The sequence below is a fragment of the Atta cephalotes genome (assembly GCF_000143395.1).
Source record: "Atta cephalotes unplaced genomic scaffold scaffold00018, whole genome shotgun sequence".
In the NCBI taxonomy this organism is placed as follows: domain Eukaryota; kingdom Metazoa; phylum Arthropoda; class Insecta; order Hymenoptera; family Formicidae; genus Atta; species Atta cephalotes.
Window position 1 is genome coordinate 162,520 of NW_012130082.1, and position 18,866 is coordinate 181,385.

An 18,866-nucleotide genomic window follows, 5' to 3' on the forward strand; every position below is an offset into this window, starting at 1 on the left:
ACATTATTACAAAATGATTTTCGCATTTTTGGATAATGTAAATAAGTAAATTTTTAAATAGTAAACAGACAAATGAATTATATTCTTGAAACTTCCACGAGTTCTTTCTATAAAGATTATGTATTTCGCGGGTTTCTTCTGTATCCAGATCCATTCTTGGAATGCCAACGTTTCATGAACCTTGCAGTTCACTTCATCAGGGCGAGGAGCAGTCTGATACTGAGCTCAGTATCAGGCATAATCTTTATAGACAAATGAATTTTTATTATTATATTTATGATATTTTATTTTTGATATTTTTTCAATTTTTATTTCTATACTTCCAATGGAACAAATCTTTGTTCAGAATTAACATCGATAATATATACAAAATAATACAACAAAATCGGAAAGTTTCATCCTGCATCTTTTTCACCGTCTCGCGAACTCTGCAATCTTATGATCCACGAGTTCGATCTGGCACTCAGATTTCAATCTTCTTTCATTGTTGATTGATATATAAGTTCTAAGGCGTGTGGCTGAATCGTAATTCCAAATCGTAATTCAATAGATGATAAACAAGATAAGTATGAATCATAAAATGTTTCATCCTTTCGTTTTCATTTTATGCAATGAAATTTAAGATAAAGGTAAAATAATAAGACATGTTACACTACAACATATCTGTAATGAGAACTGCAGTTTCTATAATTCTTTGTCGTGTTTGAGTTATATTAATATTAGGTGTAGTAAAAAGAAATCCATTATTTTTGCATGAAATTGAATGGAAAAATAATGGATTTCGTTTTACTACATCTAATATCATCAGCCAAGGGAGGCAGAGAAGCCTCTCTGAATCTTAAAGAACAAAAATAATTGAAACCATTTAAACGAACTATGTTTAATGAGTATTCATAAGAAATTAATTTTGAAAAGAAAAAAAGAATTGAAGGTGAAAATTATAGAAAGATTTTCTGAGAATCAAAGATGACTAATATTGTAAATTTAAGTCTTTTTAATTCGAAGAATCAATTTACAATTTTAAAAGAAAAATAAAGTAAATTAGTAAAGTAAATTAATAAAGTAAATTAATAAAGTAAATGTGTGTAATTTTGTGCTTCATCTACTATTGCATAGTAGATATTGTATACTATAGTAATTAATTAAAAATAATAATATGAAACAAAAGTCTAATAATCTTCATTTATCTTCCTTCTTCTCCTGGATTCAATTTTAATTTGCTCCTCTCCCTCCCCTCCCTAAAAAATCCTGGCTACGTTCATTAAGATCACACAAATTTCATTTCATTTTCATGCACTAAAGAGTTTCGCAAAAACTAAAATGTAAAAGAATCACGTCGTTTTATGTGACGTCGTTTTATGTGTAAATTTCGATCTTTAAAATGTAGCATTTTGTAATATGCAACGATATTATAGTTCCAAATCCTAAAATAATACAAACAAATGAGAAAAAGCTTTTTTTGTAAAATGCAGAATTTGAAGAGAAAATGTAGGGTATACTTACATTGGAATATACTTCTAGTATAACAAATTGTCAAGTTGATAACATGATGATCATAAATCTGTATTTGTAATCATGTAGAAAAGATCTTAATTTTCTAGGATTGGATTCGAAGGTTTAAGTATTATAAATTTATTTATGACAATAATCTTCAATATATATAACTGACAATCGAATTTTGTCGTATCATAAGAATATTAACGTTTCATAACTTTTTAACTATTCGTATTGCTTACTCTAAAGGTGTCAATAAAAATAGTGGCTGATGAAAATCATCATTTTATTAACAATGTTATATGTAAGCGTTATAAATATGCATAGTGTTGTCATTTTGATTGGTTCTGGAGATCATCTTTCCGAAATTATCGGTAGTATATTTTAGCGAGAGACTCGTTACGTCTTTCAATTGAACGCCACGACGGATTCGCATTGAATAAATTCGCAATTATTACATGTATACGCAGTTCTCTTATATAATAAATATATCTCATATTCGTAATAAATGAGGCTGATAGAAGTAGAGCTACAATTTTGCGTTTGATTTCGTGCCACTTTGCGTCGTTCCTCTCGTTCCGCTTTTACTCTCTACCTTGTACATATACTTTTCTCGTTTTTTTTTTCATATAAATCATCAATATAAAATAAACATAGGAAAATCTTCAGTTGTTCGGCTTGAACGTCGTGTATTGCGGTGGCTTCTCGCTCTTGTAATGGGGCTTCAATGTCGCTAAACGATCGGGTTTGAGAAACAGCTGCTCCCCCTGCACAATTTCCATCTTAGGATCTTAACCCTCGGTAGCTCGCAAATTTCCATTCGAATTAGCCTGCTGCTGCTCATCGAACAACTCAAGTCTTGAATATTTATTACTGATCTTAGCTACTTGTCTTTCATGGAAAAACAGATTTATTTTTAATCGTCTTAAATTCTTTCTTTAAAAAGTAAAGATTATATTTACGGAAAGTTTTGTGTGTAATAATATTTCATAAATTATACTCATATACATATAATAATTATAAATAATGCGCACGTATAATTTTAATTTCTAAGAAATACGAATTTTTGAATAGCATGAAAATAAATTCTCTTGATCGTTTATTGAAATACGCAAAAAAATGTTCACGTAACACGTAGATTAACGCGAATTAGTTTTACATAAATCCTCTTAAAAAATAACGAAATATTTATATATGAATTATTTCGAATGTAGTTCGACATATAGAGCTGCAGAAGACTAATGCGAACAATACGAATGCATACGCGTATAGTGCACGAACGGGGGCACGAATTGCTATCATAATGTTCTACAGGTTATTACTTGGCAGTCGGGGATAGAAACTAGCATAGGTGCAATCTGTGCAATTCTAGGCGCGTCCGAAACGTGGCACGCGAGGACGTAAAGTTGCAGGGTTGTTCTACACCCATGACAGCACAGGTGCCAAATAATCCAGGCTACAGTTAGGTAGCAGATTCAACATGACAGGCAAAACCGAGACTAAGGAAGTAAGATACGTGTGTATGTATATGCATAATAACGTAAAAAGAAATGTAAATTGTACATAAGTATAACTGATTATCTTATAAATGTACGTTATAAGAGATATGTGGTGACAAATGATTGTTGCGATGAAATAAATGAACGATTAGACAAATAATTTCATACACGACGCATTAATATGCATATCGCATAATGATTTATATTTTTTCATTAAATAATAAATTAAAACTAAAAAAATGAAAATAATATTTAAAAAATTGAAAAAAATTTCGATTGTAATCATTATAGTCAGGATTGGGATACATAGGGGTGTGATGATAAATGGTACCAATATGTATGATCACTTTTTAATGATGACAACTTTATACACGAAAGGAAACTCGGCACAACTCCTCGAAACTATCTCGTACGCCATACAGTGAAGTCCCATATTGTTAATCCAATTACAAAGTCGATGGTGTTCGCCTTCAGACTTAATTAATGTCGATGATAACAGGAGATATAGTATTAGCTAATCTTAATAGGATGATCGAGGTAACGATAAACAATACGGTGCGTTGTAGTGAACTTGAGTTAGATGAAAGTAATCGATGGGAAAGTTTCTCTGTACATAATCTCGTGAAGTGCAGGGTACATACAAAATGCAATTCCGACATGCTCACTCGTTGGTCGACACGTCCTGAAACGATCTGTACAGCTTGGTTCCCATTTTTCTGAGAGTCTATTTTCTCTATTAAACCGATAAATTATTCGTATATGGCTATTATACAACTGTGAATCGAATCACTGTCGGTTGTCGGCTTTGTTCAAACTACCCTTTGCAACAGCGACGTAGAAGCGCATCGTCGTAATTATCGCAAACGTGGGCGATTACACATCGCTGTTAACATCAAAACTTTCATTAATTGGACGTTGATTCGTATGTTAGATCGTGATCTAAACAGGTATACGTATGTATATGCGTATGTACATATGTACTTAGTGTCCAATAGAATAGCAACATATCGTTATTAAATCGTAATGAGCATAGTTTCGATTACTAAATAGTATCTATGATACAAATACTCTTCAAATGGTCTTCGACGGTTCGTTTACAATGCTTATCAGCGTTTCAAGCATACGATGTCAACGATCGGATAAAAGAAGGAAAAAAAAGAAAGAATTATATCTGCAGCATTGATATTTGCTAATCGCGCCTACAATTTTTAGTGGCAGTGTGGAATAATGTATAGCAGTAACGAGTTTCGCATAACAATTAATTATTTCGTTCACAATGTTTATCGTCGTTTCAAGCATACGACGTCAATGGTTGGACGAAAAAAAGGGGAAAAAGAAAGAATTATGTCTGTAATATTGATATTTGTTAATCGCGCCTATAATTTTTAGTGACAGTGTGGGATAATGTATGGCTGTAACGAGTTTCGCGCAACAATGATTAAATTACAGCTATTCTCTTATAAGTTTCCGAAACGATCGGATGATTTCAGTGCGCGATCGGTCGTTCGTCATTAAGAGCTGCGAGCGTAAATTCGGCGATCTCGGTCGAGTTCAGTCTTACGTTCTTGAATCCCGCAGGACGCGCGGCTGCAGGGAATATACTCCTTTCTGGATGCAAGTGAAATCAGAACAGAACGAGGTGAGCTATCCCCGCGAGAAACGAGCCGAGATTCTCGGCAAGAGAATTGATAGGAATTCAGTTTACGATTAAGCGTTTCAATTTCATCCGTAATGAATTCCACTCAATTCACCTTAATCCGGTTACTTTTTACAAGGATGAGACGCGACTCAGACGGAATCCAGCGCGTACAAACGGCCAGTAGAGGCGGCGTTATCGTCAATACGCTCTACTTATGTACACATCTATCTAAAATTAAATTACAAACAAGGATATAGCGGTAATTGGTGGAGGGACACCCGGGAACTAGATGCAACCAAATGCATGCGTAATGCACCCTACCGAGCGCATAAATCACTCAAGCGACTATCGCGATCGGAGAACATGATACGTTCGATACTTGCGCGAGCAGCGCGTCGTGTCGCCGCATAAGTATTGTAATTTAACATTGGATCGTCTAAAAACTTCTTGCCCGAATCGCTAATGGATGGTGTCGTCTCCCGTATAATCGTATAGTTATATTATATAATGATCGTAACATCATAATAAACTTTAACGCGTAAAAAAGAACGCGAGCGAGGATGATGTATTAATTACTTTCATTGGTGTAAGGAATTAACAAATTTTTGGACGACCCAGTAGAGTGTGTACATTAATGTGTATCTATATTTATACATCTCCACGTTGATCGTGTGTGTGTGTGTGTGTGTGTGTGTGTGTGTGTGTGTGTGTGTGTGTGTGTGTGTGTGTGTGTGTGTGTGTTGTGTGTAGTAAGTGTGTATGTATATCGGGAACACAAATACAATATTTTATTTATATATAAAACCCTCGAGATCTTTCCGGGAGAAAAGGTGGAAAGTTTGCGCTCCTCGTTCCTTGCCTTTTTTAATCCGATTTAGTGTGTCCCGTTCCTCGTCTTGTAGAAGAAATTTTTCCTGCGCCAAGATTGCTCGCTCATTGATTCAATTAATGGATATACACGGACGTGCGGGGCGCGTCAACATTAAAAAAAAAAATTGTAATCTCTAATATTTTTCTTCTTTTGCATGTTTTTACTTGACGAGCCCCCGAAAGCGAATAATTAAAAAAATAATCAATAAATGCGATAATCACCGAAATACAATTCGTTAGATTAAGGATAAGCATTAATATCGATTCATTAATACGAGTTAAATTGCTACGCTAATCTAGACGGTTCATTTCGCAATTAGGTCAAATTGCATGCACTTGCAGTTTTGCTTTCGCGAATGCATCGATTAAATTTAAACGCGTGTGCTTCGATCAGATAATTACTCTCAAACGAGTGCAATAAAATAAGCAAGCGATTGAAAAAGAATCTTGTTTAAAGCAGAATAGTTGATACTTTATGATGTGCTGATTGATGCAGTAAAATTGAATAGGAAAATATAAACTGTTTGTGATAAATGATATGCTCTACGTTAACAAAAACAGCAGAATTTTGCATAAAGAGGATTTTTTTTACATAAATATTAATGTCAGAGAAACACTTAAAAGTCTGCATTTTTTTATTACGCAAAGCTTTTTTATTACTCAAATTTAGTAAGAGATCCACAAAATCAATATAGCTGTGACACAAAAATCATCTTTCGATAAGGAGAAACTTTATTTTTCAATAAAAATTTTAGGCTACGTTTGATTTGAATGAAATTTACATACATAATATTCAAAATTCAAGATTCTTACTTTCATTATAAATGCACTTTTTAATGTAATCATACACCAAAATAGTATTTTGTAGAACAAAACATTATAATACAATATAATTTATACTGTATTATAATATATTTACATATTATTAAAAAGTTAACGTAGTAATGAGAAATTTATCATAAAAAACAATCTGTGACTGTAACACCTCACTAACTTCGGATGTTTGAAGGAATTATAAGTTGTTATGTTAATTATATGTTAAAAATGATATAAACTTTACGCGATTAAAGATGCTTCTAATTTTCAAATCACAAAACGTACTTCGCAAATGTTGATGCAGAATAATGATTATCGCACGCAAGTTACACGCAGATGAAAACCAATTACACGCAATGAAAAAACAAATGCAAATTTTCATTCTGCGTTTGTGTTTGCAAATTACATTTTGTGATTTGCAAATTATGTAGAGACACCTTTAGAAACAACGGTACGTGACAAATAATAAATGAAAAGCGAGAGGAAGAAAAAAGAAAAAACAAGAAGAGGAAAGAAAGAAAAAAAAATAGCACGCCAGGTTTTAGCTATGCAGCTGTGCGAGAATATATAATTTGTATTTTTTTTTCTATTTTCAACTTAACTGACCTGCAACGTATATTGTCCGTGAGGCTGCCCATGATGATGATGCCTCTGATAATGTTGCTGTTGGTGTTGCGGATCGTGCTGATAACATTCCTGCTGGTATTGCTGCGACGGGACGGGTTTCAGAACATGATTGGCTCGTTTCTCCGGGACAAATTGCTGACTCGTACGATCCATCGTATCCACTGCCAAGCGTGGATCCTCTATCATAGCGTTGGAAGCCTTTGTACTATATAGAAATGGTGGATATCATCCCGGTTTCGTTTCATTATAGATGCTTTGTGTATATACCCTATGCAATACGCAAAGCAATGCCTTTCGAATAATCCCTTTAAAGGGCTCCTTAGCCTATTCAATTTGAAAAGAAATTAAATTGTAAGAACCTACGCAATAGCTAAGGGGATTAGATAATTTATTCATTTTGTCACAGTATTCTTTAAAAGAAAGGCTTTACTTTGAGAATAATTTTAATAAATATTCTTCCTTTTTCTTAAGTTGAGTATTAATAAATTTATTCATTATGTTTTTATAAATAATAGCGAATTTGATTAAACGTATTAATGCGTACTAGGGCATATTAAAACCGTTATATATTGATTTAATCTGAGTGTAAAGCTAAAATGTAAATATTTTGAATTATAAAATATATACTTTATCTAACAGCACGATAAAGTATATTGAGTATTTCATAGTTAAACTAACGTTTAACGGTTTCCATGTTTATAATAAATATATTTATGTCAATTAACAATTTGTGTATAACGGCTTTAATACACACCAGTACGCATCTAATCGAATTCGCTATAAGTTATATCTATAATTAATTATCTATTAATTATCTTTTTGCTTTTTTGTTTTTAAATCGTTCCATAATTCTTTATTTATTCGTGATGCTTGATATCTCTTAAGACGTAAAAAATGTAAAAACATTTATTTTTCTTTCTGGAACAAAAATCCCATATTCCTACATATTCGAATTCATAAATAGCTAAATATAAAACTATTGTACGTTTTGATCAAATGTACACAATATTGGAGCGTCGCTTCCTCGACGCGAGCACCTTATATAGAAGAAAAGCTTTGTCTTGAAAACAAGATGATCTTATAAATATTCTTCCTTTGGATGTTATTTAATAGATTTATACGTTTTGACAAATAATATTTAATTATATTATAAATTCTATTATAAATCAAAGTAAAGTAAATCTCTTATAAATCTTTTTGCTTGTTATTTTCTTATAAATCGAGCATTATTTATTTATTCAGAATATTATACGAGACGTATAAGATTTAAAAAATGTATCTTTCTTTCTGAAACAGAAATTCTGTATTCCTGCGTATGCAAATTCGTAGATATTCTAACATGGTTCTGGTCAAATGTACATACACAATATTGGAGCATCGTGCGTGATCCACGGCATCGTCTACTCGCCTATAAATCATTGCGCAATGTAATATCGTATGCTTACCAATGCACTTGCTGCAGTGCCGGTACTGTGTTTCTGGCTACGCAGCATCTATCCGAACGTAGGAAACAAACGAATCCCATTATCAGTACCGAGAGCACTGTGAATCCGGCCACCGCGCCGATAACAAGCGGGATCTGAGGACAAAGAAAGATATTCTATGTGCATCGCCAAAACATTTCTCACAAACATTGAGACATGTAGAGTCCGATAGTTTTTTCGCGTTCATTCGCATACGTCAATTATATAGAAATATAAAATTTGACAACTTCTTTCATAGATTGTACATTCACTTCAACTAGAATCGACAAAGAACTCGACGAAAAGAATTTTTCTTGACGTGTGAATACTTTTCTTGGTTTGTCTACGAAAAGAGCTTACGTTTTAGATGACGTTAGAAGTTCTTGGAAAGAATAGTACGTAAAACGTTATGTCTGCAACGTTTACCTGGCCGGGCTCATCGACTTTCAGCATGAGTGCTCGTCTGTCACTGCCACGATCGTTCTCCACGATAACATGATACAGCCTTTGATCCTCTTTCACTGTACTTGTCAACTCTAAGATCGCTATATAACAATCTTCTGAAGCCAACGGCTCCAGATCAAGCGCACGATAGCGCGGTTCCAGAACCTCACCTGTCAATAAGAACAACTGCATGCATATTTCAATAATATTTATTCTTCATTTCCATTTCTACGAATAACTGAAAGAAAATTTCGCAAAATAATGAACATAATACCCATCCTATGTAATACTAGAAAATAAGAAAAAATAAGTGCAAATTATAACAATCGATGAAGCTATTATTAAAAAGCTAATTAATTGTAAGAGAAATAATAAATTAATATTAATAATAATAAAAACATAAAAATAAGTCTATAAACATATATGAGGTATAAAAGTTCCAAAATATTTTACAGAATTTTCGGAAGTGTAAGCGTATTAAGAGAGACTAATTAATCGGTATCTCGGATAATAATGCAAAAAATTCACGGTATTCGGCGTAAGAGAAGGCATCGATTTGGGCCTCGCGGAAATTGGATGGATGTCTCAAGACCGAAGCGATCTCGTAGCTCGGGTTACGAGCGAGTGATCAATTAACCAAGAGGGTAATTGCGAATAGCGGTGGGATCGTCAATAAGGTACGCGGCGTGGAGTGCCAATTATGTCGGGAAGCATTGAAAAAATTGTGTACGAAAGAGCAACCCCGAGCTGGAGTATTCTTTCTGCTGATTCAACGAAGGTGAAGGGAAGTTTAACGGGGTTCCAGTTTCACTGAATAAAAAAGAAGAAAAAGGCAAAAGCGAAGGGAGCGTTAATAACTACGGCCGTTTGTGCTACTCGTTTGTAGTATTCGAAACAAAAACCAAAGTAAAGTTTGCACATTAATGGTTCGTTGAGCGAGGTGACGGACGTTTCGTTTCACGAGAAACGCATAACGAAGAGGCAAACGCGTAACGAAGGAGGACTTGTTGGAAAAAGTTGGTGGTAGAGGCGAAAGTCAAAGTGGAATAAAGTAAAGTCGAGTCAGCCCGACGTCTGCCGTAACAATTTTAGTACGCGAACAATGTGCTTCGAAAGTGGTATCTCTTTCGTACACACGGTGCCCATGTTTCTCGTGTTTACTGACACGTTTACAAGGATAAAGAGCATAGATGTGGCTATCATTTGCGGGTAACTTGAGCGGTGAGCGATCTAGAGCGCCATTGTATTTGCGAAGAGTAATACAAAGCGACTGAGAGATCAATGTTTCCTTAAACTCTAATAGAAAGTTTCCGCGAGTTGAACTAGTTCTCTTAACTCTTTCTTTTCTAAACGACATTCTTTGTCATTTACTAATATCGCAAACGCGCCTGTCGCTTTATAATAATCTTCTTTATTTTATATCTCGATAAAGATCAAATAATTTTTTCGATAAATAATTTTATTTACACGAAAAGAATGATTTTGCTGAAGTTATATAAACATACAGATCTGAAAATAATTTTATTGCACCATTAAAATAATTACGTAGGAATTTCAAACATGATGAGTAATGTTACAAAAAGTTTTGACATTCTAGCAACAAGTTTGAGCATTCTACATAATTATTTTTATAGTCTAACAAAATTATTTTCAAATCTATACTAGTTAAATTTTTAAATACTTCAGTAAAATTTTTTTGTGTACAGTATATATTAATAGATTCGATATGATTTGTGATAATCTTTTATATTCTTCTTCTAATAAGTTTTTAGATAATTTTAATTTGTATACTTTCAAAATCTTTTTATATCTGTTTAAAAAAAGATCTTGTTAAAATATCTAAAAGTTTAGCTAGATTCAGATCTCAAAATAATTTACTGTACTAATTAATTATATAATTATATAATTATATAATCAAATTAATTATATAAAATGCTCAAACTGATTGCTAAAACTTTTTATAGCATTGCTTATCATATGTGAGATTTTCACACATAATTATTCTGATCCATCAAAATTATTTCAAATATCTACCTACCTGGATATATAACTATCTATCTAAATTTTTAGATATTTCAATAAAATCATTCTTTCCGTGTATTCTTTATAAAATATTTTAATTTACAGAAAATTATTATCAGACAACACTGACGATGTCGAAGTAAGAGGAAAGTAGTAAGTTCAATTAACCAGATTACATACATTCTTCTGTTCGTACAAAAATATCTTAAGAAAAAGAATTTTAGTTGTAATATCCGCTCTTATCGTTACCTCTGTTATTTACCCCATGATGCGAAACTTATAACAGAACACGTACGTGCACGCAGGAGGCAAAAGGCCAAAGTAAAGACGAAATCGAATACTTCTTGTGATAGTTTGAGGCAAGCAGTCTCTAACCGGCGTGCAGTCTGGTGCTGCCCCATTCCCAGGCTACGAGCCGCGGCTTCGGGTCGGAGCACAGTCTGATCTCTAATCTGGCCGGGTTACCTTCCGTCGTCACAACGACAAACTTCTCTGTGATGGTCGGCTTCACCACCTGCGACACATGTTTAACGTCCTTTGAATGGAAAGTTCGTTGCTGAGACCTTCCTTCTCCTCTTTCGCGGTCATCAAACGGCAAACGGTGAATGTCGCGAGTTACTTTCTATTCGAACTATCTCACGATGGTGCACAACTGTCGTTTTGCGGGCAAAACTTCGTAGAGAGCAGCTTTAAATCAAAACTAATCGAATATATTACGAATTATTGGATAATTAAATATATAAAAATATATTCTGTAATAATGTACTCTATAAATAATTGATTTGATATTCAGATGGATACAGCGACGATTTATCAAAAGTGCGGAAATGCAGTGAAAATCAAAACATTGTAGATGGACCGTGGTAATTCTTTTTTTTCGTTAACATATCGGAATCTATGAAAAAGATCTTATCAAGAAATATGATAGATGGTTCAATAAAAAAAAAGGTTTAATTTAGATATGATACGTGACTAAGCATCAAAAATACGAAACTGAATGATATGTGTTTCATGAACAAAAACTGTAAATCATTTTCGGTCGTGAAAGAAATTTATGATTTATGATGCGTACATTATAACTCAATTCATTGTCCTATGTGCATCGCGAGATAAAAACATTATCATACGGATACATTTTTCACATTATGATACATTGAGATAATTCATACTCATTTCTGCAGAGTATCGTAATTTCAAAACCACATTTCGTTGAAATGTATACGTACAAATGTAATTCATCATTTTTTATCGATATTTGTATCGGCAACGCTTGTCACGTTTTCGTACATATCGCAATCATAATTAAAATATTGATTTGATTACATGATATCGACATTTCAACTGATTTCCAGGCAACATGCCTATGAAATAAATCGTATAATAAAATTTTTCCAATTGCTCCTTTCGCGTGATATTCGACTCCCGAGACGAACGTGTAATATAAAATAGCTGTGTACGCAACGTCAAAATCAATTTGAACGAGATATTAATAGTGCTGTCGAATTTTAACAGATGAAATGGTTTCATATTAAATGAAACGGAAATCAAACCTTTGTGGAGCCAGTAACCTGCATTAAGTTGCGTGCGTTTTGCCATCAGGCAAATTCAATAAAAAAAGTCCCGATATATTAAAATTGAGTTTTTTTTCGTTAACAGCCAGATAATTAGCTATTGGATTCGGTCATTGATCAGAATCAAATTACGAAGGTCTGTAATATCACGGTAATTGGAATATAATTTAATCTCTGTTGTATACAGTTCTAGTTATGTTGTGTTTACAAATTTTACTTGCAATATACATTTCTGAATATATATATATTAGATGTACAACTTTGCTTTCGCCGTTTTTTTTCCGAAATTCGAGGCTTTATTGTAAAAAACTGGTTATATATTTATGATTCAAAGTATTGTCCATCACTGGCCACTACTTTCTCCCATCTTTCGGGTAGCGTACGAATCCCGCGTCGAAAAAACTGGTCATCTTTTGAGGCTATCCACGAATCGATCCAATTTTTTACTTCTTCATAAGACCGGAAGTGCTGGTCAGCCAGACCGTGTGCCATTGATCGAAACAAGTGATAGTCAGAGGGAGCAACGTCTGGAGAATACGGCGGGTGGGGTAGGACTTCCCATTTCAATGTTTCCAAGTATGTCTTGACCACAACTTTCGCAACATGGAATCGAGCATTGTCAAGCTGCAAAATCACTTTATCGTGTCTCTCGTTGTATTGCGGCCGTTTGTCTTTCAATGCTCGGCTCAAACGTATCAATTGCGTTCGATACCGATCGCCTGTGATTGTTTCAGTCGGTTTTAACAGTTCATAATACACTACGTCGAGCTGGTCCCATCAAATACACATGACCTTGGACGTCAAAAATCACCGTTTTTGAAGCATTGAAACCATTCACGACACATTCTTTCACTAATAGCGGCCTCACCATAAGTATTTGAGAGCATTCGATGAGCCGCAGATTTCTTCATATTGAAGCAAAAAATTAAAACCTTCCGCAAATGACGAGAATTTGGCTCGTAAACTGACATTTTCAATCGAGAATAACTTTATGATGCAGACACAAATCGATTAATGTTTCTATGGAGTTATGTTGACAGATGCCCAAGTTTATTGTATGACGTCTAATCTATTTATTTCGACCATCACTTACCGCTAAGCTATCTATAGGAAAACGGCGGAAGCAAAGTTGTACACCTAATATATATATTGTATAACTAAATATATATATATATATATAAAATATGTGTGCATAAAATATCAAATACATAATATATGTAAAAAATTGAATAACATCAGACAATTTCTTTGATAAATCAAATACAATTGAAATTTGTTTAAAAATTCGTTCTAACATGTACGCGTATTTATTCTGGATTGTTATGTACAAAAGCATTGAAGTGACCTTTTCAATTAATTGTAGCTATGGTTATTTTTATATGAACAAAACAAAAACATGTCTGTATCTATATGATATTGAGGTGCTCTTTTGAAAGAAACAACATGGTTCGTTACAAATAACGAAGATATTGATTTTTTGTATTATTTATTCTGTATAATAAAACTCGATGATGCAATATACGCTCATTGTTGGTGATTGAAAAACTGAATGAAGGATATTGTCATTAAAAAATGCATTTGAAGTTAAATGCACGTATATACTCAATATATCGCGATATGTATATTATACCTTAATAACAGAATTTATTGGCATAATATTGGCTAAATATATTTCCAATTGATGTTAATATTTAATCAATATCTAGCTAATAAATTATGCTAGTCGAGTATGTCATAAAAATAATTTCTAAATATATTGTTTTATCACAACTATTAGAGCAATATATTATTCGCTTTGCGACAAATGGATAAATAAATACATATTATAAGATCTGCACAAGAGTTAACTTTTCATTACGATGGAAAATAATTTACTTAACAATAATGTATAGGGTTGTAAGTTTTAATTTGCTTGTCAAGTTGTGTTCGTTTCATTAAATATTAAATCATTCTGCATCTCCTTTTTTTTTTGCGCGAATTTATCCACGTTGGCGCATACACGATCTCAACTCATCCTTGGTATATCGTGTTTTCCACAAAATAATGAAGCAGAACGAGGTTGATGCACTGGAGCAACATTTCTTCTTCGTTACAAACTACATTTTCTACTCATTTTTTTTCCACCGATATTACATCCGGGTAGTCGAAGCTGAACGACGGACTTTAGGCAAAGTATTCACGAGGATATTCCGTTACCGCGTTCACGAAAGATATTCAATGATCCCTGGATCCCGTAAAGTAATGAAGCGATATTTTTTCGCGACGCGTCCGCCGGAAACGCTATTCGTCAACGTCGGATCCCCCTGGTAATTCTGATTTGCAGCGAAACTTTTTCAACGTTCCGCCGCGACGATGCGTCGTCTTACCCGTGGAGCTCCGACCACTTGCAGGGACACAGGGTCGCTTTTAACTTCCCTGACGTTGCCATTGATCTTGTTGGAGGCGAGACATATGTATTGACCCTGTTGCTCATACGTCACGTTCGTCAGGATCAATCGCTGCCCCGTTCCGCATTCCAACGGCATGCGGCCGTCCGTGAATATCTGTGCCCATCTGCACACGCATCACCGCACATCGGAAATTTGCAAATTAAAGACACTTCCAAATGCCACCGCGGAAGTACAAGCTAATGAAAAGATATAAAAATAAAAGAAGGAAATTAATAATTAATAATTTTCACTCTGAGATACATATCAGATGTAAGCCTCTTGTAAACTGAAGTATAATCTAAGAAAGCGAATTAAAATTAAATGGAAAATTAAAAATAGCATTGTAATAATTAAAAGAAAAACGCTTATCAATTTTGATATGTAATAAAATTTATTCTTAATTTGATGTGATTTTACAATCAGACAGATCATTTTAAGCTTTTTATATGAAACATCTCAAAGTTAGAAAAATCAGCTATCAATACGAGTGAATGCAAAAAAAATTCTAAAAGAAGTAAAAATAAAATAATTGATATGGATCACCTGTACTCGGCTGGCGGCATCGCATCAGCATGACATTCGAAGGATGCACCAGAATATAACAACGCAGTTGTTAATCGATCCGGCCCGACTGCGCTGATTGTTGGTGGATCTAGAAAAAAAATCAATTTATTCTGAAACTATGAATAAAAGTTATTTCGTATAACAATTTCTATTAATTTTTATTCCATCTCTTTTAAAATAATTATTACGTGTATATAGTGATTCGAAATACAGAAAATAAAGAAAATTACAGTACATTATTTAGTGAAAACTCTTATATATCAAAAATGATGGCCAGAGGCCACAAAAATTTTGAATTGCATTGAAGTGAACATGACAGATTAAGAATCAGAAAGTGACAGTGGTACACGTACAGTTTACGGACACCTGTACTGAAACCGGACTGCTCTCGCCTTCGATGTTTGACGCCTCACAGAGGTAAACGGCGGCGTGATTTCTGTAAATTGGGGAGAACATGAGGGTTTCTCCGATGCTAGCCACTTCTGTCACCCCAGGACTCTTGGTTTTCCTCCAGAGAATCGAAGCTGGCGGATTAGCGTCAGCAAGACATCGAATTTCCAACTGATCGCGGCCCTCCTCGAGCTGGCCAGTTGGGACGCCAACTAATCTCGTCTCCGGCGCGTCTAAATTCATGCGAAATGCTCAGTTAATCACGAGAACTCTAATCCCTCGTGCCGCACTAAATATACATATATATATATATATATATCACTTATGTTTATGTCATTCATTATTATTCGTCGAATATTATGGTACATCACACAGAATTCAGAGAACAATCTTCATTCATTTAATTATAGAAATACAATGCATTGATTAAGACAAAATCTCTTAAAACAAATGTCTATTTTAATTAAAAAAATGATTATCTTCTATTTTTGTCTATTTCTTATTATTAATTTAGATTGTTTAAAATTTCGCCAATACCTAATAGATTTGCCTTTGCAAATTTTGATTGATTAGAGATGAAGAGACCATATATTTATATAAATTATGACTTAACTTTTAATGTTAAATATCTTGAATTATTATTTAACGATATTAACTAATGATATGATAATATTACGCAACTCTTTTTTTTTGGAAATATGCTCATTATCCATCTTTGGTGGATCTATATAAAAAGCGAGAGTAAATCTACCGTATCAATTTTAACGAGACGGAAATTACGTATAATTATCCTCGGAAGAGCCCTTTCATATTCATGTCGCTTAGTAAACAAGAGAAATTTAACGTAAATGCAGTCGGGGAATCGGGTCCTGTCATTACTATCAGCTTTAATCACACTGAAATCAGTCGCGATGTGCGGGAGACCGTGAAAGATAAACATCAGATATAGAAAACAAACGTCCGCAGCATAAATTTTCAGATTAAACCACTCATTAATGAGCTCTTAGTTGAAAGCAGAATTCACATTCACAATCAGATGCATTTAATGCTTCAAAATGAGATGAGTTTCCAACTTTACGTATCAATATTAAATCCGATCGCGTATATGAGAACACAACCCATAGAAATAAATGCCTTTAATGATGGATTTTAAGAGTGCTTGTATAATTTTGTGTGAACTGGGTACTTTATTTATCAAATTTTGTCAACAAACTTTTGTCAATAGTTTTTATGATCTATTCGTTGATTGACAGAAAATAAAAAAAATGAAATATGTATATTTCTTATTTTCATATATTATTTCTTTTTATGCTATCTGTTCATCGATTTGCCAGAGAGATAAACAAACTTGGAATAAAAATTTAAATAAAAACTGAATGTTTCTTACTTTTAAATACTTATTTCATTTTTGTTAATGTAATTGTTCGTTTAAAAAAAGCAACTGGCAAATTATACCAGACAAAGATACATCGTCATGCAAGATAGATGTTCTGTTTAAGAAGAAATTAAATTACGTGAACGCGGTCAATCGTGTCATTGTTTCCCCGATGGCCCAAGTAAAGTGGAAACACTACGTTGACTTTGGTTTCACGTATAACTGATGATACCTGGTGGACACGATGGAAAAAGCGTGTGTCCAGGTCATGCGGTAATTACCTTCTTCGAATAATTAATTAATCACCATGAGCGATGAATTTCGCGAAATATATTGTGAGCAAGAACGTATTGCCGCTGTGCAACTGGTTTTAGTATTAATTTGTATAATCAAAATAGCATACACATGTTGCGTAACAAATCGCCATTTATTATTGTGCTTGTTGTTTGATTCCTTATCAGTAATCGACTGAAGGTGATTCTACACGGTCAATAATACTGTCAATTAATATTAACAATATTATTGATGTGTGATTAATATTGATGGATTGATGTAGAATTAACAATGATCTAATGAAAAATTATTCGTTGTATTACATGTCGCGTAATATAAAAATTTTGATTCTTGTTGATTTTGATTCTTGAGCATCAGTATCGCTTTATTAAAATCCAGCATGTCATAATACAATAGATATTATACATAAAACTAAAGTGAAATATATTGTCAATAATACTAATCGTGCAAATATATTGTCATTAATACTAATCGTGTAATTAAAAATACTAAATATATTGATTGATGGATACTGTCAGTAGTACCGATTCAATATTACTGATCAGTATTATTAATCGTATAAGGTCACCTTAGGAGCTTCTCATTTTACGTTTAATAAATATACAATGAATGAATCGTTATTATTGTTCCTGGGATGTTTATAATTTAACATTTTTTTCACATTACAAAAGCATTGTTTAAATGCATCGCGTTCACGTGTTTGTACGTACAAATTTTTTATATTACGCATATATGTAATACAACGAATAATTCTTCGCAGATCGTAATTTCGGCATACTTGATGATGCACGAGCTGTAATTTCGGTTGATTTTGATGGAAAGTTAGCACAGTTACGGCATCCTATTCACTGAGTGATGATGTAATTCATGTTTATTTACTCGATATTTATTTAATTTACGGCCGGTATAACCGGAGCCAATTTTCATCAGCAAGCCGGCTCACTTCTGGTTTCCATATTCATGTAATAGGTCGTTGCGGCCATTAAAAATGTTAAACGCTGTTACGTTTAATGAATAACATTATAGCGTATGCAACAAGATGAGCCACAAACATAAAACCAAGTTAATAACACGTCACTTTGAGAGTTAACATGACACATATATAATAATAAAGACATACATATATACGTACATGCCATTATTATCGTACATCATAAAAATATATCAATCCTTAAAGCGACGCGGATTAACTTGGTTTTATGTTTTATGTTTATAGTTCATTTCGTTGCATATGCTATAATGTTATTTATTAACGTTTAACATTAATGTGTGTTAAACATACATGTGTGTGTGTGTGCGCGCGCGCGCGCGCGCGCGCGCGCGTGTGTGTGTGTGTGTGTGTGTGTGTGTGTGTGTGTGTGTGTGCGCG

The 18,866-nt window shown here is 33.5% G+C and overlaps 1 protein-coding gene across 1 annotated transcript in view; it reads right to left on the bottom strand.

The window, feature by feature from the left end:
- Positions 1 to 2,159: 2,159 nt before the first annotated feature.
- The window catches only part of LOC105618862 (muscle M-line assembly protein unc-89-like), a 54,858-nt gene continuing 38,151 nt past the window's right edge, over positions 2,160 to 18,866 (bottom strand). The window contains exons 6-13 of the mRNA XM_012200396.1: positions 15,792 to 16,061; positions 15,418 to 15,526; positions 14,812 to 14,998; positions 11,250 to 11,388; positions 8,835 to 9,022; positions 8,391 to 8,524; positions 6,925 to 7,150; positions 2,160 to 2,261 (exon numbers count right to left, since the gene is read on the bottom strand). Coding sequence (XP_012055786.1) covers positions 2,160 to 2,261; positions 6,925 to 7,150; positions 8,391 to 8,524; positions 8,835 to 9,022; positions 11,250 to 11,388; positions 14,812 to 14,998; positions 15,418 to 15,526; positions 15,792 to 16,061 — 1,355 coding nt within the window. The remainder of the gene's footprint in view (positions 2,262 to 6,924; positions 7,151 to 8,390; positions 8,525 to 8,834; positions 9,023 to 11,249; positions 11,389 to 14,811; positions 14,999 to 15,417; positions 15,527 to 15,791; positions 16,062 to 18,866) is intronic.